The 24,196-nt window shown below is 49.6% G+C and overlaps 1 protein-coding gene across 3 annotated transcripts in view; it reads right to left on the reverse strand.

Annotated features, from left to right (window-relative positions):
- Positions 1 to 644: 644 nt before the first annotated feature.
- CES1 (carboxylesterase 1) overlaps positions 645 to 24,196 on the reverse strand; it is a 31,386-nt gene continuing 7,834 nt past the window's right edge. Inside the window, exons 4-14 of one of the 3 annotated variants that reach the window (XM_042920263.1) lie at positions 21,888 to 22,021; positions 19,346 to 19,499; positions 17,684 to 17,788; positions 16,601 to 16,705; positions 13,721 to 13,759; positions 9,135 to 9,275; positions 7,324 to 7,404; positions 6,931 to 7,078; positions 2,745 to 2,876; positions 1,467 to 1,539; positions 645 to 1,203 (exon numbers count right to left, since the gene is read on the reverse strand). In XM_042920263.1, the coding sequence (XP_042776197.1) occupies positions 1,020 to 1,203; positions 1,467 to 1,539; positions 2,745 to 2,876; positions 6,931 to 7,078; positions 7,324 to 7,404; positions 9,135 to 9,275; positions 13,721 to 13,759; positions 16,601 to 16,705; positions 17,684 to 17,788; positions 19,346 to 19,499; positions 21,888 to 22,021 (1,296 nt within the window). In that variant the 3' untranslated portion in view covers positions 645 to 1,019. The remainder of the gene's footprint in view (positions 1,204 to 1,466; positions 1,540 to 2,744; positions 2,877 to 6,930; positions 7,079 to 7,323; positions 7,405 to 9,134; positions 9,276 to 13,720; positions 13,760 to 16,600; positions 16,706 to 17,683; positions 17,789 to 19,345; positions 19,500 to 21,887; positions 22,022 to 24,196) is intronic. The other 2 variants (XM_042920262.1, XM_042920264.1) reach the window with 2 other exon arrangements.

Genomic DNA, 24,196 nt, shown 5'->3' on the forward strand with positions numbered 1-24,196 from the left:
CCATCCGACCACCATCTATCAACCTGTCCATCTGGTCTCATTGCCTGGGAAGGCCTATAATTATTTATTTATTTATTTATTTAGCAATCTTCAGGAACCTGGGAACTCTCCTTTATTCGCTGGCTTATGCCATCCTTCCATGCACATATTCAGCACACACACTGTGCAGGGCCCAGGAGACATAGAGACTCGCACAAAGAGTCCTGCCTCGAAGAACTCACGGACCAGGTCAGTGGTTCTCAACTCTAGCCGCACACCAGCTAAACATAGGGAGTTAAAAAAAAAAAAAAAAAAAAAAAATCCTGCTGTCCAAGACCCTCCCCCGGACAAAGGAATTAGAATCAGGATGGGGCCTGGGCAACGGCATTTTTTAAAAAGTTGTTCAGGTGATTCTAATGGGCAGCCAGCACAGATATGCTAACGATAAATCCTGAAGTGATCCAGGCTATAGGAGGGGTTCAGACAAGTTGCTGGATGAGATGACCTCAGGGAAGGGCCCGGGAGGATGCTGTGTACATTGAAGGAAAACTGCGGATCTCTGGAAGGGTCAGTAAGGGCCACGTGACGGTGCCACAGGGTCACCACGACACCTCCTTTGTCCACCACTGCAGGTACATATGTAGACTGGTGGCTCCACATGGACAAGAGAGACATTACGTTCTGGCCACCCCACATCCTGTTGCTGGAAGTTGTTGAGGGCCCAGAGACATGGGGCGGATGCACAATTATCCTTGGCAGCTCCTGGGGCCAAGCCATCCCCACCGGAGGCACCTTCCAGACAATCATGCCCATCCTGTTCATCTTCTTTCCCTGAGCCCAAGACACAGACACTGACGTGGTCTCCGAGAGAACATTTATTCCCTAAATTGGCCACAATTCCTCTTCCCCGGCCTTTGCCCTCCCCCACCAGACATATTCCCAGCCTCCTCCAATAAGATCCGTCTTTGGCTCATAAACACCTTCTATAGACTACCCCAGTCTGGGCTCCCCCAGGGCCCATGGCCAGCCAGGCCACCCATTCACAGCTCAACGTGCTCTTTGTGGGGTGGCTTTTTTGCTGCCCCCTTGGCCAGGAGCTCGGTCCAGAAAGCCACTTCCTTGTCTTTCAGCTTCTGGGCTGGCTGAGTGGTGGCTCCAATCTGCAGATACCCTTCCTTCTGGTCATACGCCGGCCAAGAGGGCAGTCCTTCCCCACTGGGGTTCCTAGGAACAGAATCAAATGAGAATTGCCCAAAGTGGCTGTGGGGACCCAACAACACTTTGAGATTTGCAGGACTTCTTGGTTTCATTTCCCCCAGGAGGCTCCTTCACCTCCAGAGGCAGGGAGCTCACGGAATCCTAGGCAGCCTGTCCACTTTTAGAGAACTCTCGCTGCTCCTTGTCAGGGTTACAGGGCTGGGAACTACCTTTCCCAGTAAACACCCCCGCCTGTCCCAACCCTGCTCCATCTCTGTCACCAGCCTCACCCACTCCGAGCAAAGTTGGCCCAAAATTTCATCATCATCTTGCTGAGTCTGATCTCCTCTTCTGAAGCACCTCCTGTGGGGAAGAAGAAAAAAAGCCTTTGCTACTCAAAGTGTGGTTTATGGCCAGGAGCACGGGACAGCTTGTTAGAAACTCAGAATTTGAGCCCTTGCTTCAGACCGACTGTGTCAAAATCTGCATTTCAAGAAGATCTGGGTAATTTGTGTGCACTCTAAGCTTGGGCGTTGCTGATGAGGGACTCGGGGGTGGCTGCAGTCTCCTCAGTGCCTAGACAGCCACGCCTCTCCGCACCTATCAAGGTCTCCAGGGCTACACCCAGAATGTTCACTACAGAGACCCCACCTTGGGACTGCTCCCATCTGGGCCTTTGCTCGCTCTCCTTCACCCACCCACGTTCTCATAAAACCTGAAATATCATTGATGTGCAGTGGCCCTAATGAATCAGCCAAGCAGGAAATGCCCAGAGGCACTGCTGTGTCGGCCACAAACAGCCTGAGGTGGGTCACACGCAAGTCATCTGTAACTGGTGATAGTGAAGGCATTGGAGATATTTGTGAAAGGTCTTCTTTAAAGTATTATATTATCTAGGTGCCTGGGGAGCTCAGTCGGTTAAGCGTCCAACTGTGGCTCGGGTCGTGATCTCTCAGCTTGTCTGTGCTGACAGCTCAGAGCCTGGAGCCTGCTTCGAATTCTGTGCCTCCCTCTCTGTCTGCCCCTCCCTCACTCACTTGCACGCTGTCTCTCTCTCTCTCTCTGAAAAAATAAACATTAAAAAATAATAAAGTATTATATATATTATTAAATATATTAAGTTGAGAAAGTTAGGAATTTTAGGTGGGTAGATGGTTGGACAGACAGACACACACGTGCACATTAGCCCCGATTCAAGGTCAACACCAATTCTAACCTTACCCTCACTCACAGTGGGAAGTGAGTGGTGACATTCTAGCGCTTGAGCAGGGCCCTGCATGGTGAGGGCTAGAGCAGGGCCCTCTAGCGCTTGAGCAGGTGACCTCATGTGGCTTATTGATACCCAGGCCTGAATTCTTAGAGTATGAATGGGGGCACTTGGATATACCTTCTCCATCAGATGTGTCAGGGTAGGAGAAAGGTTGGAAATGTTCATAGTTCAGCCCTGCTCTGATGTATTTGGGTAAGTAAGGTCAAGAGACAAGGGGGAACTTGACCCATGGCCACCAAACTGAGACTTAAACCCAGATCTTCTAACTCCAAATTTGTCATCACCGAAGGGCCATCACCTTTTAAAAATGGTGCCCCGAAGACTGAGAACAGCTCATCGCCGTGGTCCCCTATCAACGTCTTGGGTTTCATGTCTGATGAGAAGCTTGGATGATACTGGAACTCATACATGTACGTGGGGGCTCCGGCATCTGTAAGGACATGGATTCGTGCACAGTTCATTTCCCCAGATGCGCACCTGGATGGCACCAAGGGGGCCCTGAGCGCTCCGGGAATTGGTGGCACACCTGGGTCCTAGGTACACAACAGCAGCAACGTTAATAGCTGCCCATCGTGAGAGCCAACTGTGTACTGGACATTGTGTGGCCCTACAGAAAACCCTTGGTTACCAGCACAACACAGAAACAAAGCTTTGGGAAAGCTCTGCGATTTGCTTAAAGATGCACAGTTGGAGGAGGTGATATTGGCGGTGATCAACTGGTGATAAACTGGTGATAAACTGGCTTTACGTCAGATATTTGTTGAATGAGTCAATGACTGAAGACTGAATGAATGAAATGTTGAAATTCTGAATAAATCCATTCAAAATAGTATCATTATAGGGGCCTTGGGCCAATTACACACAGATCCTGTTGCCTACTGATGGGTTCACACGCAAGAACATCTCTATACACACTGTTTACGCTACTGTATTTCATTGAAAAACGGGCTGGTTTTGATCCCTTTGGAGACTATCTGCAGCCCAACAGGTGCCTTTTATTCTACCCAGTTTGGAGAGTTTCCAGTGTGCTTGTCAGCTAATTCCTAGGGAAGAGGGAAGCAAATCCCAGTTGCTGGCTTGACAGCTCAGATATTTATACAAACATGGGGGAAGGGCATAATCTGTCTCTTGTATCTGGGGAAGCCGAAAACTCAGCATTTTCTATTGATCCATCACCTCGTCACCTCATATCTTGCTTCCTGCTGCGCCCGGGGTGGTGACAGAAGAGAGAAAGAGGGCTCTGAGGGAGGACAACGGTGCCTTTCTCCTGCTTTCCCAGCCCCCACTCTCAGCACCCCCTCTCCAAGCCCCCAGGAGGTGTCGATTTTCCCTCAGATAGCTTTATCCAGAGCTGTCCACTCTGCCTGCCCCTTCAGGGCTAAGTTGGGGGCCACCAGTCTAGGGTGGTGCCTGGAACTAGCACTTTGCATGGACCCCAATGCCCACAGCAGAATGACTGATGGGGAAGGGCTGGGTCCCTAGTCTGGCTGGAGGAGAAATGATACAGCTTTTTTCCCCTTTGGGTGCCAAAACAAACTTGGAAAGTGCAGAAAAAAGGAAAATGACCAAAAGGATCACTTATAATCCTAGCACCACTTGAAGACACCTCTGTTAATATTTTAGCATATATCTTTCTATGCATATACAAATGGGATGATGTGTATATGTCATTTTGTAATATACTAAAATCATTTCTCCATATCATTAAATATTTGTCCCCAAATGATTTAACGTTATATGCCATCCCCACATGAGGAGGTAGAATAATTTATTGGAATGCCTCCTCCACCCCCCAACAGTGCACCCTTGATTTAGCCAGAGGTGTTGTCTGGAAGAAGGAACCCTTCTGTGGTTTTTAAATCCACATATTAAACAGCTGCTTCAAGGTCAAGCAGAACTCACTGAGGGAAGGGGCTGTAACGTCCCTCCACCACTCGGGAGTTTTAGAAAGGAGCTCTTTGCCACAGAGGGAAGACCTTCTGTGAATGAGAGAACTCCTTTGGGGCAGCCAGCATGCGGCACAAAAGAGAATTCTCTCTCTCTCTTTTAACTTTCTGCCTAAAACCAAGAGGAGGTATAAAATTCCTACAAGCACAACACATGTTTTCAAAGGAAAGTAGGGCACAGATTAGGATAATAGGACAATAGCAGAAGAAGAATAGGAGGAGCAGAAAGGACAGATTTTGTAATCTAAGTTTGCCATTAAAGCATGGGGATGGCCCCCTTTTTTTTTTTTTTTTAAGGAAGAGCTTGTGAAATTGGCAGCATTGTCTTTATTTTTTAATCTGAGTTTTGCAAGCGAGAGAATTAAGAAATCCCAGGCATGCACTGGAAGGCAATTTCACACCATGTATCAAGAACTTTAAAATGCTCTAACGGCCCCACTTGGGAACTTCACTTCTAATAACCAATCCTAAGAAAATTATTAGAGACTTGGTTAAAGTCTGACTTTAAAGGCTTAGCATAATATATTTTTCCTGCATCGAAATATAAGCAGCCAGACTAAATATCCAATGAGACAGGGATACTAAAGTAAATTTTGATGCATCATTCCATGAAATAGTGGTTGTTTTTGAACACAAAATAGTGTTCTATGAACAAAAATATGGCATACGATATCAAATTAATTTCTAAATTATATGTAAGACATGGAAAGATTATTCAAAGAAGATATATCAAAAATGTATAGCAGGGGAGCCTAGGTGGCTCAGTCAGTTGGGTGTCCAACGTTGGCTCAGGTCACGATCTCAAGGTCTCTGAGTTCGAGCCTTGTGTCGGGCTCTGTGCTGGTAGCTCAGAGCCTGGAGCCTGCTTCAGATTCTGTGTCTCCCTCTCTCTGCCCCTCCCTGCTCTGCTCTGTCTCTCTCTGTCTCAAAATAAAAATAAATGTTAAAAAAAAATTTAAAAGAGAACGTATAGCAGATGTTTCTAGGTGGAGGAATTTAGAGTAAGATCTAATTTCCTTCTTCATGTGTTTCCATATCTTAAAAATTTTCCACACGTGTAGGATATTAATTTTATATTCGGAAAACTTTCTGTTTATCAAAAAGAGATCGAGACAAATACAAAATGAGAGAATAACGTTGACAAAAATCTGTGTGGTCCTGGCAAGAAGACCCCGAATTCAAAGTCATAGGATACCAGATAAAAAACACAAGTCCAGTATAGCTGGGACCAGCAGACGAAGCAGAAGAAGATGCCATGTATCCAGAGGCAAGACCAAGGTTATGAAAGAGCAAATTTGACCCCAGGCGGCCCCTGGCTGAAGCGTTTCATCAGACCCCCGGGAGGAAGAAACAGTAACTGGCTCCTCCACATCACTATACCGAGGGCTTGGGGACAGGGTAGGTCAGCTCTAGCTGCTTTTTTATCATGCACAGAAAGTCCTGAATTTTAAAACCCCTCCGGCATGGTTAGATAGAGAACCATTTCCTGGCTTGCAGACTAGGTGAAGGAAGGGTCCTATGAGGACCTCGTAAAGACGCCCAGAAGGGATGCATCCTTTCTAGATGAGCTTATCCAACCCTGGATCCACCTCACAGCCTTGGATCAGTGCAGGAAGGTCCTGTGGTAGAGTCAGCACACATCGGGATGGACAGAAGCCAGCTGTGTACATGGACAGTCTCTGGAACACCTGCCCCCACACCTCCCACTGCTCATTTCTTTTGTTTTATTTTGGTTTGGTTTTCTTTTGTTTTGTTGTTGTTGTTGTTGTTTTGGGTTTGTTTGTTTGTTTGTTTGTATTGCTTTGTTTGTCTTTTGGTCCTAGACAAGCCTCCTGATTATATGCTTGGCTTCAGTCTACCCCCAGCTCTACCAGTTAACAAACCAGTTTGCAGCTAGCTCTGACCTTGGAAACCTGCCAAGGCATATCTTCTAAGACCTGCCCTCTGGCCCCACAGACCACTGTAACTTCAGGGGAGGGGTCCCTGTGGCAGGTGCTGCTGGTGCCTCACCACATATCCAACTTCTGGACGTGCCAGCCTGACTCCCACCTCCGGCGTCCCTTTGGCCACCAAGAGACCACACTGCCCGTATGTAAGGCAGGTGAGAGCTCCAGGGAATTACCAGCCCCTTGGGAACAGCCTTCAACTCATGGCTGATGAGAGTGAAAGAATAAATACCTCTGCCCCTTGCCACTCACACGGAATAGCCCTGAGACGTGACTGGAGACACGATAGCTCCAGGTGTCCAGGGAAGTCTGATTGGTTTCCTTCTCCTTTCGGGGCCACATCTCCATTCTTCTGCTGGTGTTTTCTGGGGTCACCTCCCAAATAAGCTACTTGCATTCAGATTCTTTTCTCAGAGTTGGCTTCTGGCAGACCCAAAGTTAGACAGTGTTCCACCCCCGGCCATAAGGAATTGGCCTTGGAGGCTTGACCATTGGTGGTTTCCACATATCTGTCTATGCTGAGAAGTGAGTAGGACCGACAGTGAAGCTGGTGGGTTCAGTGTCCCTCTCCTGCCCAACCTGTGGGACTCACCTCTGTGGTAACGGGCCACAGTCACAGATGGGACACCAAATATCACATCTCCAATTGCGTCCAAGAACAGGTCTTTCTTTTTGACAGGGTCATCTGTCCCTTCTAAATACTTCTCAGCGGCCAGTGGAATCAATTCCTCAGGGATGCCCTGAAATGGAGCACAAGTAAAAGTGGCCCCGGCCCCCACCCCAGTGAATGACACAGAGAATGGCTTGCATTAGTGGTAAATCTCTCCAGCACTACCCTGCGTGGTGAGGTGGGAAAGTCAGAAAAGTGGGGGCAGAACCCTCCAGCCCCAGTCTGCATTCTGCCATCAAATTGTTCAGCTATTTGGGGCAAGCCTCTGCCCCTCCTTGGGTCTCAGCCAGTTCCCATGGTTCCCCAGACTCTTACAATAAGCGGGTAAGACTTCCACAGGAGTGACATGGCTGTCTTCTGGTCCAGCTTGCCTTCAGAGAGTGGGTAACCCATCAGCTGTTAAAACAAGTGACACAAGTGTGGATCATCAAGAATCAGCACAAAGAACCACACTCACCAACCAACCAAAGGTCACTTTGTCATGACTTGACAGACATGGGTCCTTGATGAGTTGGGCAAAATCAATGAGACAAACAAGCTTATTATATCCAAGCAGGTGCAAAAGGATAAAGTAAGTGTGAAGAGAAGCTGTCCCAGGGCCTTGTACTGTGTGTGTGTGTGTGTGTGTGTGTGTGTATCAATCATAGGCAAGAATCCCCACCCTGGACATGGAGACACACAGGAGAGATTTATGCCCGGCTAGCGTTGAAGTAGAGGGCTCTGAGACAAAGAACACCGACCTCACAAATACCCCCACTGTCTCAGATGACCAAGGAATCATCAAATCCCGCCATTATGGCTTTGGTCCGTCAGTGACCTCTGAAATTTCTGTGCTCCATCCAAACCTCTGCACTGTAGAACTTGACCAAACTCTGGCTTGACTGCCAGAGCTTAAGATTTTGTCCCTAGGATTATCCCAGTTCCCCTTAACGAGCCCCTGGACACCAGGGGAATGTATTATTTATTCTGGCCCAAACCTGGTGATAGGTTGATAGGTCCCTGAACCCCCTTTTAGAGCAGCTACTTTAGAAAGCTTGCAATTACAATTCTTTCTCTGCCCTTTGAGATGTAAATCTACCACCCCAAACTGTTTCCTCCAGGACCTTAGGGCCACCTTTTGAAATGCAGACATTCAGCCCCTAAGTCTCCTTTCTCCCTCTCAGTCCCTGTGACTCTGGTGGGCACCCTGCTGCAGCCTGAAAACCACTGCCTCTGGGCAAAGAGACAGAAATTTGTTTCTGGAAAAACAGCACTTAACAAATCGAGGTGGCCTAGTCCCGTGGACAGACTCCCCCGCCCTCCGTGCCCCTGTCACACCCCTACAGTGTCTTTCCTTGGCACATTCAGGCCTTTAACCAGGCTCCAGCCTTTTGTTGCAGGGACCTGAGTTCAGCTCACGCTGGTCTCTCCTCCCTGCTGCGGGGGTAGAACTAAATAAGACGGTCCTCACCGCTTTACCTGGCATTGGCTGTGTTTATTTCTGACAGAGGGAGAGCACTTCTGATTTTTCGAACTTTCACCCCAGAGGGAGAAAGCTCCACTGACTCCCCTGCTGCAGTTTACATTTGCCTATGTGGGTCTCTGGAGTCAATTCTGTTATCCGTGGCTGTTCGGTTCTCTAAAGGCACCGTGGGCTCTGAACTAGCAAATGCGGGGCCACTGCTCATGGGGAAATACGACGTCAGGTTCCTGCAACTAAGTTAGATGACCAAGAAAGAGCAGGTGCGGGATTTATGGAGGGACAGGGAGAGCACCAGCCCAGGTGGACGGGCCGCAGGGGCTCAGGCCTCACTCCTTAACTGGGAGTCCGTCCCTCTCCCAGTCTCGGTGTGCCCATCTGCTCAGTGATTATCCCTACAGACTCCCCCGGCACCCACGTTGTGGGATTCTTAGATTGGAAGACAGTCAGACTGCTTGGGGAGAGGGGTCCCCAGGTGGCAGTGGGGCCATCCTGGAGAAGTTTCCCCACGGAAATGTCAATGCCCCCCCCCCCATGGAAATGTGAAGGGGACAGCTGCCCTGGATTCAGAGGGCGGCCTCGAGAAGGAGGAGCCTCTGTGAGCAGAGATGGGAGGGGTGATGTGATGGGTGGGGGAGGGGAGCCTAACGGGACCCCACATTCTCACCTTTGGAAGAAGCCAACCAAACTCATGCTTGTTGATTCCGATGATATAGGGAACAAAGTTGAATTTCTTTTCTGCCAGAATCTCTTCAGGCATCTTTGGTAACAGTACTCCGTCCACCACGATGGGCAGGAAGGGATGGCTCTGGGAAGGAGGGCATCATGGTGTCTGGGCTTCTGCTCTCAAGGCCACACGCATATCCCCCTCTCCACCTGTCAGAGCAGGGGGCCAGCACCCCACACTTGCACGGCCACAGGCGGTGGCCACAGAACTCAGGCTCCTCCAAACAGGGCCAAGTGCATGCGACCCCAGAGGCAGAACTAGCAGTGGGAAGTCTGAGGGGGGCAAAACTCACTCAAACTGAAATACATGTATACATATCTCTACATATGTCCATACATTTATGTACACATAAGCATACATTAAATTTATTAAATATAAATATATTAAATATGTAAATATATAAATATGCAAATATATTTTAGTATTAAAATCTATAAACATATACATTTTATATAACTTTATATAAATACATAAAATATATACATATATATATACACACATATATATACACCGCACGTATATGTAAAAATTTATATCTCTCAATTTGCAGTTTACATTTGCCTATGTGGGTCTCTGGAGTCAATTCTGTTATCCGTGGCTGTTCGGTTCTCTAAAGGCACCGTGGGCTCTGAACTAGCAAATGCGGGGCCACTGCTCATGGGGAAATACGACGTCAGGTTCCTGCAACTATCTGGTCACGTTTTCATCAACTCTGTTTTCCGTGTGCTTAAAGACACCTTGATGGAATATGCGTTGCTTACAAATAACTAATTGTATGTAGTATTTATTTATAATAAAACACCAGCTGAGGCCTCACCATCTTCCTGGGCCCTCGGGAACACGCCTGGAACTTCCTCGCCTTCAGCCTCACGGCAGCGTTGTCATGCTTTCGTATCCGTGGTCATCTCACAAAACCACGGATGTGCCCGATTTCCCACAGCTTTCATCACATACTAGATGTTATTTTAGCGCTTTCCCAAGCCGCCTCACAGACAGATCGGCAAGTTGCCCCTTCCTGTTCCTGGATGGGCTGCCCTATTGATCCCTTGCCGCTGAACTCACAGCCCACAGCACAGTCAGCTGCCCTGGAAGAAGCTGATCTAACTAACACATGAAGGCGCATCACAGCCTGGAACAAGCCCTCCCTTGGGAGCACGGGACAGTGCCTGAGGGGCCACTTGCCACAGTGAAACCATCAACAGAAAGCACAAAAATGCGGAAAACGTGGCACTGAGTAGACAGTGGAAAGGACACGTGTTAAGAGTATGAGACATGAGACAAGGAAGGAGCCAGAGGCTTTGCTGCATCTCGAACGGGAGCCTACACATGGTCTCTCAGCCTTCTCACCACTCCATGTGCATGAATGACAGTAAAAAGTGTCAGGAGTATCAGGGCGCCTGGGTGGCTCCATTGGTTAAGCGTCCAACTTTGGCTCGGGTCATGATCTCACAGTTCGTGGGTTCGAGCCCCGCATCGGGCTCTGTGCTGAGAGCTCAGAGCCTGGAGCCTGCTTCAGATTCTGTGTCTCCCTCTCTCTCTGCCCCTCCCCTGTTCATGCTCTGTCTCTCTCTCAAAAATAAATAAACGTTTGGGGCGCCTGGGTGGCTCAGTTGGTTAAGCGTCCGACTTCGGCTCAGGTCACGATCTCGCGGTATGTGAGTTCGAGCCCCGCATCGGGCTCTGTGCTGACTGCTCAGAGCCTGGAGCCCGTTTCAGATTCTGTGTCTCCCTCTCTCTCTGACCCTCCCCCATTCATGCTCTGTCTCTCTCTGTCTCAAAAATAAATAAATGTTAAAAAAAAAATTTTAAAAAAAAATAAAAAAAAAATAAATAAATAAACGTTAAAAAAAAGCAGTGTCAGGAGTATCAGTTTTGGGGTCACACATTAATTTTAGAGAGTAGATGAATTCACAAACACAGAATTCACAATTAATAAGAATCGATTGTACTTATCGGTCTATATTTAATTAAACACAAGCTGCTATTGATAAACAGTTCGCTTTGAGGAGGTAGTGAGCCCTCCATCACTCAAGGTGCCTAAACAGAGACCCGATTCCTTCTTAGAGAGAAAAAGCATGAATAAAATCATAAGGGATGGGCTCGCATTGTATTGAAAAAAATGTCTCCATTTGAGGTTTCACCTTTGATGAAGATCAGTTACATGGGCACAGATTCAGCAGCAGCACCTGACCCCCATGTCACCATCCGGGGAGCCGGCTCTGGGCATGGTTATAATGCATATTTGGCCACAGTCGTTATTAAGAATGTGGGTTTTGGAGCCAGATTATCGGGACTTGAATCCTGCCTCTGCCACCTACTGGCTGGTAACTTGGGAAAGTTATTTCATCTGTTTGCGCTTTGGTTTTGTCATCTGTGAGACAGGTTGGAATAGGGATTAAGTGACCGAACCGGTGCAGAATGCTCGGCACAGTACCTGGTCCCGGAGGCAGCTCGATACACGTTAGAGATCACTCCTAAAACTCGCTGGCCGTGCTCCGGAGCCCTCGCCAGCTCCATGAGCCGTATTTCCAGCTCCACACGCCATGTGCCTGATTCCCCCCACCGGAGGGCAGGCGGCGTTGGACAGTCCCCTGTGGCTCCAGGAAACTGCATCTGCCCTGCAAGGGCCGATGAAGAGATGACGGGCCATTTCTGGCAGCCACAGAAGGGGCTCAGCGGGACCGGCGCCCAAAGCCTAATCCAGAACGGGCACGGCCTGGGAGGGTCGGATGTTGCGGCCTACTTTTTGCACAATGCCTGGCACACAGCAGTCACATGGACGTGTTCTGAAGGGATAACTCCATGGGGGCGAGGGCGTTTGTCTTGTAAGAAAGGTCAGCCTTTTAAGAAGGAAGTGACATGCCCTGACCTGTGTTTACAAGGGTCAGTCTGCGGCACTGGGGGACGAGGGTGGGGGGAAATAAACGTGGAAGATAATCAAAGTCCAGGAGAGGGACAGAGGGGCCATGATCTGACGGAGGTGGCGTCCCACGGAGGCTGACAAGTGACACCAAGAACAACACGATCGCTTCCCAGTGGCTGCCCTGTGTGGGCCTCAGGCATTCCCAGGCTCGGGTCAAAATCCTAGGGGCGTGCTTCACCCCCCTCTTTCTCTTCTGCCCCATATCCTGTCCATTAGCAAATCCCACCAGCCACGACTTCAAAAATACCCAGATGCCACCCCACTGTCTCACCACCCCCTCTGCTACGGGCCCACCCCAGGCTGCCATGACCTCTGGCCTTGACTACTGCAGCTCAGTGGCCTCCCATACGGTCTCCCGGGGCTGCCTACCCTTCCCTACCTTCAATTTCAATGCAGCAATCAAAGAGCCCTTTTGTAAAACCCAAGGTCAACTCCTCTGTTCAAACCGCTCCCAACACTTCCTCATCTCACTTGAAATCAAAATCCAATTCCTTTAAAGGGACCACCCCCACCTCCCTTTCCTTTCTAGCTTCAAGCCTGTTCTCTCCTCCGACCCCCTCCACACCAGCCACACAGGCCTCCTGCCTCAGGACCTTTGCAGCTGCTGTTCTCTCTGCCTAGGATACTCTTCCTCCAGTTTACCTGACAGCTGCCTTCCTCTCTGCCTCCAGAACTTGACCCAGATGTCACCTTCTTCTTCTTGAGACTTCCCTAACTCTGCTATGCAGATTCAAACCACAGCAAACTCTATACCCATTTCTCACTTTCTTTCCCCCCCCAACAAGGACCCTTTTCTGTTACTGTACTCTTCCCTCACTCCAAGGGCATTGTATCTGCTTTGCCTGTTTTATTGCTGTTTCCCCAGCTCCCAAATCAGGTCCTTTCACACAGTAAGTGCTACTTAAATCTTTGCTGAATGAATGAACGAATCTCCCTGAATGCTCACAACACCTTTGAAGGCAGGTGCTGGTGCCCATCCCCAAGAGAGAGCAGAGAGCACAGGACTGTAAATGTTGCAGAGATAATGTCTCAGAACCTGTCAACGTGCTGGAAAGTAGGAGGGGAGGAGGAAGGAGATGGGGAGGCTACTATGGAGTTCTGGTGTGGCTGGGAGGAGGGTGGTATATCCTCAGGACTGAGATTCTCAGCCCCTTCCGGACGGCCCCTCCAACAGTGTAGCTTGGACAGCTAATCAACCCAGCAGCCTCCTGGGAAAGGCGTGAGCTCCTCAGTGAAGGCTCCTGAAGAAACGCTTCATCCAGCTAGCTCCACGACCCCATGGTGGAAGTTTCTAGTCCAGCCCTCTCCTGAGGGGAATTTCTGGGAGCAGGAAATGTAAACAAGAAGTGGGCAGTAGGCTGGGGCCAAGGGACACAGAGTTGGTAACTGGGAGCTCTGGATTGGGAATCAGGGAAACCTGTTCCAGTCCCATGACTAGTCCGCCTGGCTGCGTTATCCAGGCAGGTCACTGCCCCTCTCTGAGCCTCGGCAACATAAACACGAGGAGTTACCAAGAGCCCACAAGGGAGGGTTCATTCATTCCTATTTGACTAGAGCTTAAAGGTGTCAAGAAACCTGTAATCAAGAAACAAAAAGTCCTTACCTCTCTGGGGTCTCCATATAAATCAATACTGAAAAATTTCTGTGAAGACAAAGGCAGAGGGTGTGGGTGAGAAGGCTTCCAGCACAAAAGCCATGAGAGGTGAGCCAAAGGTGTCAGGTTCTCCCTCCTGGTGCCACCTTGGCTGGACTGAGAGGAAGTGGGCAGGACACTGGCTCCCCTGGGCAGGGGCACAGGTGTAGGTGTGGGATGGGGGAGGGAGGCGCTGGAGAAAACGTCTGTTGTTTGTGCCTGCCCTCCATCCATTTCCCCTACTTGTTTCCCTAGGCAACATGACCCCAGTATTCCTTTGGGGGACCTCCCTCTTCCTCACTCTCACTCCATAAATCCAGGCATCTGTATGTGACCTGGGGTGCCCCATCTCCCTGACCATAGAGATTAGTTCAGGTATGGGCACAGGCCCATGTTACTCCAATAGACTTTACCCCCCAAGTTTTTGCTGGAATTATTGTGAAAGTTTCTAAATGGATAGGAATGTAAGTCTAGATGCTGTTGCTATCTTTAACCTCCCCAGGGAACAAACTTGCCTGAGAGAAAAAAAAAAAAAAAAGCTGAATGATAGGGCAGGTATATTCTTAATAATATCATATGTGCATCTGGATCCAGCCATGCCTGAAGCCTTGTATTCCTCAACTGTGGTTTAGTTTTCAGTTAGTTTCATGAAGATTTTGTTACAACACATTTCTTTTTCCACTCAAGGCATTTTGAGAGGAGTCTCCTCTTGTATAAGAAAGTCTTGACTTAAGCAAACTCACTGAAATTCACCCCAACCCATGCTCCTTTTTGCTGTATATTTGCTACACTGTAGCTAACAGGTCTCACTAGAATGTAGCAAGTGACCAGTAAGGTATTCTTTATTAGGGCTGTAGCCCTACCAGTCAGTGAGTTGTATGTCTGTGTGCCTGTGTGTGTGTGTGGGGGGGGGCAGTGTGTGGGTGTGTTTTGGGGAGACAGTCTATATCAACTCAGAAACATAACATGGGCTGTTAATTTCTCTGGGTTTTCTCAAAATCACCAAGTCTCTCCTTATAAACTGAGTCTTCTTAGGTCAATGGAGAATTGCTGAAATAAACCTACCTCTTTCCAGGAATCAGAAATAATTGTGTTTTTATTCTTTGAATGCACTGATCACCTTATTTGAGACTGAGAAACCAAGATCCAAGCCCCAAGGCTTTGGACGTTGGAGTTAAGCCAGGAAATAAAACAGAGTCCAGGGCCAGAGGCCTAGCCCTGGGGGGTCCGGGAATATCCTTAGAGGCTGAGGGTTCAGATGAGAGTCCAGGGGCTTAGGATACACCTTAGCTCACATTCATGCCCTTCTCCCACAGACGGAATAGTTCCCATTGGGCTTACATGCTGTATTTTCTGGGCGTCCTTGTGACGACACTGTCATAGCCATCCATCAGTCCTCAAATGTCCCTCCTCTGTGAAGCATCCCTACTGACTATTATGAATGTTTCCTCTCTGTATACTCCCATCACCCTTAACCCATGAAGTATATGAGTGTGTTTCTCCTTGGACAGATCCTCATAAGCAAGGACTGTATCTGATTAATGTCTGCAACACCCACCCAATTACCCTTCTCCATACACCTAGGATGGATGGAGGGAGGGACGGATGGATGGACAGATAGATAGATGGATGGATGTAGATGATGGATGGAGTCGGTCAATACAATGGCGTAAGGGTGAATCGGACGGATTGGTGGGTAGATCAACAACAACTAGGTGAGGGACGGATCATTGATTTGGGATGATACGTGAATGGTAAGTGAAGATACGTGCTGGTTGGATAATGTAGAGGTGACTGAAATGAATGAAAGTTAGGGATGGACTGATATTAAACTGATAAAAGAACATTGATGAATTGGACAGACTGGTGCATGAGTAGACAAATGAGATGATGGATGAATGGATGGATGGATGGTTGTTCTAGAATCACAATGGAGGCAGAGTCTCAGAAAAGCCAGAAAATTGGGCCACCACCGGGATATAATTGAGGTAATTTCTTTTTTTTTTTTTTAATTTTTTTTAAACGTTTATTTATTTTTGAGACAGAGAGAGACAGAGCATGAACGGGGGAGGGGCAGAGAGAGAGGGAGACACAGAATCGGAAGCAGGCTCCAGGCTCTGAGCTGTCAGCCCAGAGCCCGACGCGGGGCTCGAACTCGCGGACCGCGAGATCGTGACCTGAGCTCAAGTCGGACGCTCAACCTACTGAGCCACCCAGGCGCCCCTAGGTAATTTCTAAATCAAGCAAGATAAATTGTGACAACCTTCCTTAAAATCTTTGTTCTTAATATCCCATCCTCAAAATTCAGAACAGTAGTTATCTCTGGGAATATGTAATGCTTAATTTCTTAAAAATACATTTGGAAACAAGAATGGGAAAATAGTAAGTTTTGATAGAGGTGAGAGATTATGATACAATTTGTTCATTGTGCTGTTTTTCAACTTTGCAAATGTTTGAGATATTTCATAATAAAAAAGAAAAAAAAGAGGGGCGCCTGGGTGGCTCAGCCGAGTGAGCATCTGACTCTAGATTTTGGCTCAGGTTATGATCCCAGGGTCATGGGATCAAGCCCAAGTTGGGCTCGGCATGAGCATGGGGCCTGCTTAAGATTCTCTCTCTCTCCCTCTGCCCCTCTCCCCAGCTTGCATGCGCTCTCTCTCTCTCTCTCTCTCTCTCTCAAATTAAATAAAGAAAAAAAAAAAAGAAAGAAATTCCCATTCATATCCAGAGGCTGACACTGTTCCCCAGGGGAGACACACTGTCCCAGGTAGGTTTCTAGGTCAAGGGGACTGCTGCAATAATGAAGCCTGGGTGGGGTGCTCGCGTGGCCACGAGAATGGATACACCTACCATCTTCCGCGATATCTCCAAGAGCTCCTCTTCTGTCTTCTGGCGCAGGCAGCGAACAGTGACAGCCGAGGTGGTGGTTTTACACCCAGCAAAGAAAGCAATTTGCTGCAGAGATCACAAAGAACAGCAGAATTCAAGAGCCATGTCCCTTCCCTCCATCAATAAAGAGCTGTTCTACCCCGACCTTCATTTTTAAAGACAGCGGTGGGGGAGCAGAGAATACTCTAGACCAGCAGGTGGGGGTCCTGGGTCCCGTCGTGCCAATTAGACAAGCTTTGTCCTTATTCCCCTGTCTCTGTTAAAATGGGCGTAACGTTTCTCCAAGCTGAGCGTCTAGAGGGAGGGAGTGCAGGGCAGGGGATCGGGGCGGGGGGGGGGGGGGGAGGCTGTAAGAGCATGGAATCCAGAACCACACTGCCTGGTTTCAGATGTCTTTTCAGGAAGCCTTACACCCTACACACTAGCTTAGGTGCTTCTTTTGGATTACGTTATGACATCAGACACCTCTGTTTTATTGCTCTTATCAGCTGAGACTTTATAATCTGTGTGATTATGGAATCATTAATCTGTCTCCTCCATTACAATGCAAAATTCATGTGGCTGTTAGATGTCTGGCTATCCCCAAATTATGTGATGAATGAATGAATGAGTGAATGAATGAATTCTCCAGGAACCCACCCCAGCCATGAGGCACTTAAGGAGGAGCGACTCCAGGCCCACATCCTGCTAATGGGTTCACCAGAACTGAGACCCTGAGAGACGAGACGTGGGGACAGTCCGCTGCCCACTGTGTGGCCTGGCAGCCCGCCTTGGCACACTTTGGGAAGAGTGCTCAGTGGACAGAGCACCATGCTGGCAGTCCAGAGCCACGTGCTCGAATCCCAGCTCTGCCCCGATCCCTCGTGGTCCCTGGCAAGCTGCTTCCACTGTCCGCCCCAGTTTGCTCAGTGGTAAAACTGGGAGGCTGGCTGCAACGTCTCCTCGCCCTTCCAGTTTCATGACTCTGGATGCCCTGGCAGGAAAGTCCCCTGAAGACTCCAGGGGAGCAGAGCAAAGGGTGTCAGGTGACCCAGGGTGACCCACCTGAGCTGCATCCTTCATGTCTTTCTTGACCAGGGCAGTAGTGAGGGCCACGCCACTCTCGGAGATGGCCCGGTGGAAGAGGTTCTTGGCCAGTGGAGATAACACCTGGCAGGAGAGTGGACGGAAAGAGAGTTTCTGCTTGTGTGGAGGGCTTTTCAAGAGCTATCCCATCCACAGCTCTACTCTGGCCCATTCCCTTGAAGACCCTGGCACTCAGTAGACACAGCAGGTCCTTGCCTGGCCAGGCCTGGTCCCAGGCCGATCCTGGGACTGGTTTCTCCAAGAGAACCTTAGCTGGAGAGAGCCAGCAGCACAGAATGAGGGGAGAAGGGGAAGTGTTATGATCACACTGATCATAACAATCAGAACTATCTAAACAATCTAAACTAAACAATCAGAACTATTTAAAGACACAGTTCTGATTCCCCATTTCCATTACTCAGAATTTATCCTAAGAAAAGTGATCATAATGTTTATAATATAATTGGGAATAACCTAAGCTTCCAGTATCATGCAGTTGAGTGAATAAACCATTTTCCGTTCTTACCGTGGAATACTGTGCAAATCTATACCATGGAATACCATGGAATCTACAACAAAATGATATTAGTGGAAGAGTGTTTAATGTTCAGGGAAATGTTTCCATTATAAGATATGCTAAGGAAGGGTTTTGTTTAAAAAATCTTAGGTAGATAAATGATAGATCAATCAGAGATAGATGATAGATAGATAGATAGATGAGAGAGAGAGAGAGAGAGAGAGGGAGAGGGAGGGAGGGAGGGAGAGAGAGAGAGAGAGAGAGAGAGAGAGAGAAACAGGGTAAGCGAATCATGGAGGAAAACACTAGAAAAGTAAGTGTCAAAATGTCCATGGTGAGCTTCCCTGGGTAATGGGGCTATGGATGACTTTTTTTTCTTTGGGTTTGTCTGTACTTTTCCTATTTCTCCACTTAATAAGATATAAAAACATTTCCTTCTGAGTGTTCCACAAGGAAACCAATACATACGTTCAAAATACAGTAATGGTGCTGACCCTCAACAGTGAAGGGGCTGGAGGGTGTTTTATGGCTCCCAGCACTTTGTCAGCTGGTTTCCATCCCTGCTTCTCTCAGCGGCTCCCCAGCCTCATTCCCCACACCTGGCCCCCAGGGGCCCCAGGAGCCCACACGGCTCCCCCATCCCTTCCCGTCCCCACTTCCACCACCCCTCCCCTGGTCACACACTCCCCCCATCCTGGCTCCACCTCTGCCCTGCTCTGAGCGCTCACATCCCCCGACAGGCAGACCTGGCTTCAGGCCGAACAGTGACGCTGTCCAACTCTTATTCATAATCCATGCTCACCCCTACCTTCCAGGAGAAGTGCAGTGAATCCTAATGCTAAGATGAGTAGGAAGGAGAGAGAGAGCTGGAGCTCAGCCACGTTAGAAGAGGAGGAATGTCGCCGCTGTGGCTGGGGCTGGAGACTCTCGAGGACCCAGGACACTAGCCTAGGCTCTGAGCCTCCCGGGGGCCAAGGAGAGTTTGACCATTAGCCCTCCCCACCATCTAACGCCGTGCAGAGTAGGGGCAGCCCTAGATCCAGATCTCGTAGGGAAAGGTGCCAACAGGGCAAAAAGCTCCAAGGAGTCTCATCAGTAGCCGTACCGAGGCCAGGAACACTTACGAGAATAGAGACGCTGATACCTCCTGCTGACTCTCCAAAGATAGTGACAGAACCCGGGTTCCCTCCAAAGTTGGCAATGTTCTCCTGGACCCAGCGAAGTGCGGCCACCTGGTCCAACTGACCCCAGTTTCCCCGGCTGTGTTCGTCCCCTGTGCTGTTAAGAACAGGGTGGAGGCGGGAGCACAGACTTCATGGCAGGGCTCTCAGGACCATAAATGGGGCTGGGGGCCCTAGGTGAGTCTTCTAGTAAAAGACTGGGCTTCCACAACCCTGACACAAGGGTCGTCTCCCGTCTTCATTTCTGTAGCCTTGTTCTGTTGTAGGGCTCTACAGTCATTCAGCTGGGATCTATTTACTGAGTGTCTACTTCATGCAAAACCCTGTTCTAAGAGCTAGGAGCACATCTGACAACGAAGCAGGCAAAATCTCTGATTATACAGAGCTCACACTACAGATCACACACAAACAGATAAATACAGAATATGATGTCAGATAGTAAAAGTATTCTCAGGAAAAATAAAACAGGGTGAGGGAAAAGGCAGGAGTGGAGCAGCTGGGTCCTACCTCAGATCACATGATCAAGAAAGGCTTCTTTGAGGTGGTAGCGTTTGAGTAGATACTTGAATGGATGAGCGCATAAGCCTTGCACATATCCAAAGAAGGGGAATGCCAGGCTGAAAAAACAGCCAGTGCAAAGGCCCTGGGGTCCAGTGGACAAAAGTAGGAGTGTCGGACATGCAGCTAGAGGGCTCTGTGGGCCTTGGTAAGACCTTTGATGTCATTGTTAGCAATGTGGGAATCCATTTCAGGGCAACAACGAGGTTCCATTTATGTCTTCAATGATCGCTCTGGCTACTGTCTGGATTAGACGTAAGCATCCAAGCAGCAGGGTTATAAAAGTAGGTGGTTATTACAATCATCTAAGTAAGAGAGAGACACAGAGGGCTGGTTAGGGGCCATAAGGGTGGAGGCGAGAAGTGGTTGGATCCTGAATATATTCCGAAGGTGGAACCGAGAGGATTTGCCGACCCGACTGGATGTGGGGAGTAAGAAGAAGACAAGTCAAGGGTGCCCGCTAGTCTTCTATCTGGAGCAGGTGGAAGGAGGGGCTTCCAGTAGCCAACAGGAGGCACTGTCAGGAGAGTAGGAAAGTGCGGAGCAAGGAGCGGTGGGGGTCAAGGGTTACGTGTGTCCCCGTGGAGTGTGGGGCCCTTCAGACGTCCAGTGGAGATGACAGCAGGTGCAGGTACTAGTTAATGCCTTACACATCTGGATTTCCAAGGAGAGGCAGGGGCTGAAACGGGGAGCTTTGAGGTCACCCAGGGGGCCAGTGCAGACGGAGAGAGAGATACACATGGAGGTCAGAGGGTCTCGTGTGAAGAGTCGTGTGTGGATGCTGCCGAGGTTGGCCCAAGAGCTGTTGGGTCACTGGTGACCTCGGCCAGAACGCAGTGGTGTGTTTGGAGAGGAACCCTGACCGGGGTGGGGTGGGCAGAGGGCGGACTGGGAGGGGCCGCAGCAGCAGAAATAGCTAATATAGCGGTTTGACTGTAACGGGGAGCAGAGAGACGGGCCACGGCTGAGAGAGGAGAGGGGTCTCAATGATGGCGATTCATCCCGAGGCAGCACTCACCCGGGGTAGCCCTCCTCCAGCCCTGGGGGTCTTTCTTGGGAGCAGCCCACCCCCGGCCCGCCCTTCAGCCATCTCAGGGTCAGAGGGACTGTGTAACACAGAGGTAACTGTGTCCTGCAGGGAAGCTGGTCCCTGCCCCATGGAGACTCAATCGGGAAGACACTTGTCTTCACTCATTTGGGCCAAATTCCAAAAAAGGAAACGGGAGGAGTGGGTCTGACATTCCTCCCAGGGGGGCTGTCCACTGGAGTCAGATGCACCGACAACCTTCAGCTCCAGACACCCGTTCCTTTTCCTTCACCCACAAGGATGCACTGAGTTCCTGCCCGGACCACGTTCCTTCCTTCCTTTCTCGTGTGGTAGCCTCTAAGTGCCCCGCCGCATGCTGTCTCGATAGATGTGTGCAACGTGCTGGGACAGCACAAGTGAGAAAGAGAAGAGTATTTCAGAGGGTGTAACATTTGGGTTGGGCCTTGCAGGATGAATAGAAGTTCATCAGGTACCGGCGCCTGGGTGGCTCGGTCGGTTGAGGTGTCCAACCTCGGGTCAGGTCATGATCTCACGGTTCGTGAGTTCGAGCCCCACGTCAGGCTCTGCTGTCAGCACAGAGCCTGCTTCAGATCCTCTGTCCCCCTCTTTCTGCCCCTCCCCCCCAAAAATAAACAAACATTAAAAAAAAAAAAGGAAGAAGTCCATCAGGTAGAACGGGCATTCTAGGTAGAGAGGATACACCTACAAAAAGCTCAGAAGCAGGTGGACCCGTGTGGCTGGGGAAGGAGAAGATAGGTAGAGCCCAACTATGAAGGGACTTGGATGCTTCACTAGGGAACCTGGCCAAGATCCCCTTGAGGGCTGACATGATCAGAGCTGAATCCTTGCATCCTTGCTTTGGGGGCCAATGTATCTTACCTGAAGTATCCCCAGATGCCCAGGCGGTACTGAATGGTCACCACCACCACATTTTCATGGGCAGAGAGGACCAGTCCACTATAGGTTGATGCTCCGCCCACCATCAGACCCCCTCCGTGGATCCACACCATCACCTGGACAGGAGGGAAGCAACCGTCCCGGTTAGAGGAAGCAAAGCCGGGAAGGGCCTCAACAGGTTATCTGGTTTGGTCGCCTACCTCTTGACCGTGACCCAAGGGGGCCGATCCCTGAAGTCCACTAGTCCCCAGCAAAGTGGGAGCAGGCAGGTGCTCTTTCCTCTGTGCTCCCAACCGGGGCCTGGGCCACCACCCTACTCGGTACACCCTGGCTGTCCCTTCCTGGGTCCCCAGCTCCAGTGTCACCAGGCTCTTCACGCTGAGAACTTCATCATGGGAGCAGCCGAGGTTGAGAGTACCACGTTCTCCCCAACACCCAACGCTCCCATTGTCCTCATGCTCGGACTGTTCCCACAGCCCTGCACGCCCTGCCTGCCGCAGCCCTGTATTTCAGCCTCATCTTACTTACCTCGTGTGCGGTGAATTAAACGGCTCTGGCACATGAATGACTGTCTCAAGAAGCACACGTGCCCCCAGTGGGATTTCTTTCAAATACACCTTCCTTCTGCCTCCTCTGCAACCCCAAATCCCACCCATCTTCCAAAGCCCAGCCTAAAAGCCACCTCCTCCAGTAAGTCATCATTCGTTTGACCGATATGATGTGAGAACCTACTATGTGCCAGGGACCACGATAAGCCTTGAGGATGAGGGTAGACACGGCCCTTCATAATGCTCGGCTCTGGCATGTAGGCTCTCACACAGCCAGGGAGTAAGAGTGCTTGAAAAATAATATTGTAATAGTTTTATTAATAAAAAAAATTGGGGGTGGGCACCTGGGTGGCTCAATCAGTCAAGCATCCAACTTCGGCTCAGGTCACGATCTCACAGTTGGTGAGATGAAGGCTCGCATTGGGCTCTGCACTGGCAGCACGGAGCCTGCTTGGGATTCTCTCTCCCTCTCTCTCTCTCTGCCCCTCCCCCACTCTCTCTCTCTCTCTCTCTCTCTCTCTCTTTCTTAAAATAAATAAGCTTAAAATTTTTTAATGATTATTTATTTTTGAGAGAGAGAGACAGAGCATGAGTGGGGGAGGGTCAGAGAGAGAGGGAGACACGGAATCCGAAGCAGGCTCCAGGCTCTGAGCTGTCAGCACGGAGCCCGACGTGAGGCTTGAACCCACGGACTGGGAGATCGTGGCCTGAGCCAAAGTCGGACACTTAACCGACCAAGCCACCCAGGTGTCCCCAAAAATTATAAACTTAAAAAAAAAAAAAAAAGACTTTGTAACACTAAGTGCCAAGTACCATTCCATGAAGTAGGGACTAATGCTGTCCTGTTAACAGGCAAGAAAACTGAGGCATTTAACCCGCCTGAAGTCACACAACTAATAAGCAGCAGAAGCAGGACTTGACCCACCCAGTCTGGCTCTGGAGTCCATCTGTTGAGCCACCCAGCGCAGTGTGGCCCCCAGCCTGGTGCAGTGGGCTGGCCGTTAGGACAGAAGTAAGATCTTCCCTTCAACTCTAACTAATGCTTCAGGAGGACTTGCCTTGCACACTCACCAGCCACTGAGACAAAGCTTGACATGTGTCATCGAATATGCGACTAACGCTATTCTACTAGCAGAGCCAGGTCTCTCTGCTAGTAAAAGGCAGAACCGAGGCTTAAGACCAGACCCTGTAGTCCTGTGTCCATAAGTAGGGGTCCTCCCTCTGTTCCTCCCACACCTCTGATCCCTGCCCACCTCTGCGGAGAGGGACTGAGTTTGCAGTCATCTGCGTGAAGGCTGAGGCAAGGGCTGGTCAGTAGTGACTCGCTGAAGAAGCTGGTCAATGTTTGAGCATCGCAGATGGAGCCATCCTCCACAGTAATGGCTGTCTGGTGATGGCTTTTTTGTCCCTCCTTTGTCCTAACCCCCAGGTGTAGCTATGCATGGGAGGGCACGGAGTACGTAACAGAATGGATGAATGAATGAGTGAGTGAAACATTGTCCCATCTCACTGAGCTGAGCATATACAGTGCTAGTTTCGCTCACAAGTCCACAGATGCCGTCTCCCCACTCCAGGGCATCATGCCAGGTGTGCTTCTGGGAGATGGCTGGGTGCTAACATCCCCACGCCTCTCCACCCCAGGGAATACCTCCTTTTCCAGGAGACCTTCCTCCAAGCTTCAGCTTGAGTTTGGAAGCTGCCCCACCTCTAGGCCTCTTTTATTGTGGAAATGCTGACTCATGG

The sequence above is a fragment of the Panthera leo genome, chromosome E2 (genome assembly GCF_018350215.1).
Source record: "Panthera leo isolate Ple1 chromosome E2, P.leo_Ple1_pat1.1, whole genome shotgun sequence".
Classification (NCBI taxonomy): Eukaryota; Metazoa; Chordata; class Mammalia; order Carnivora; family Felidae; genus Panthera; species Panthera leo.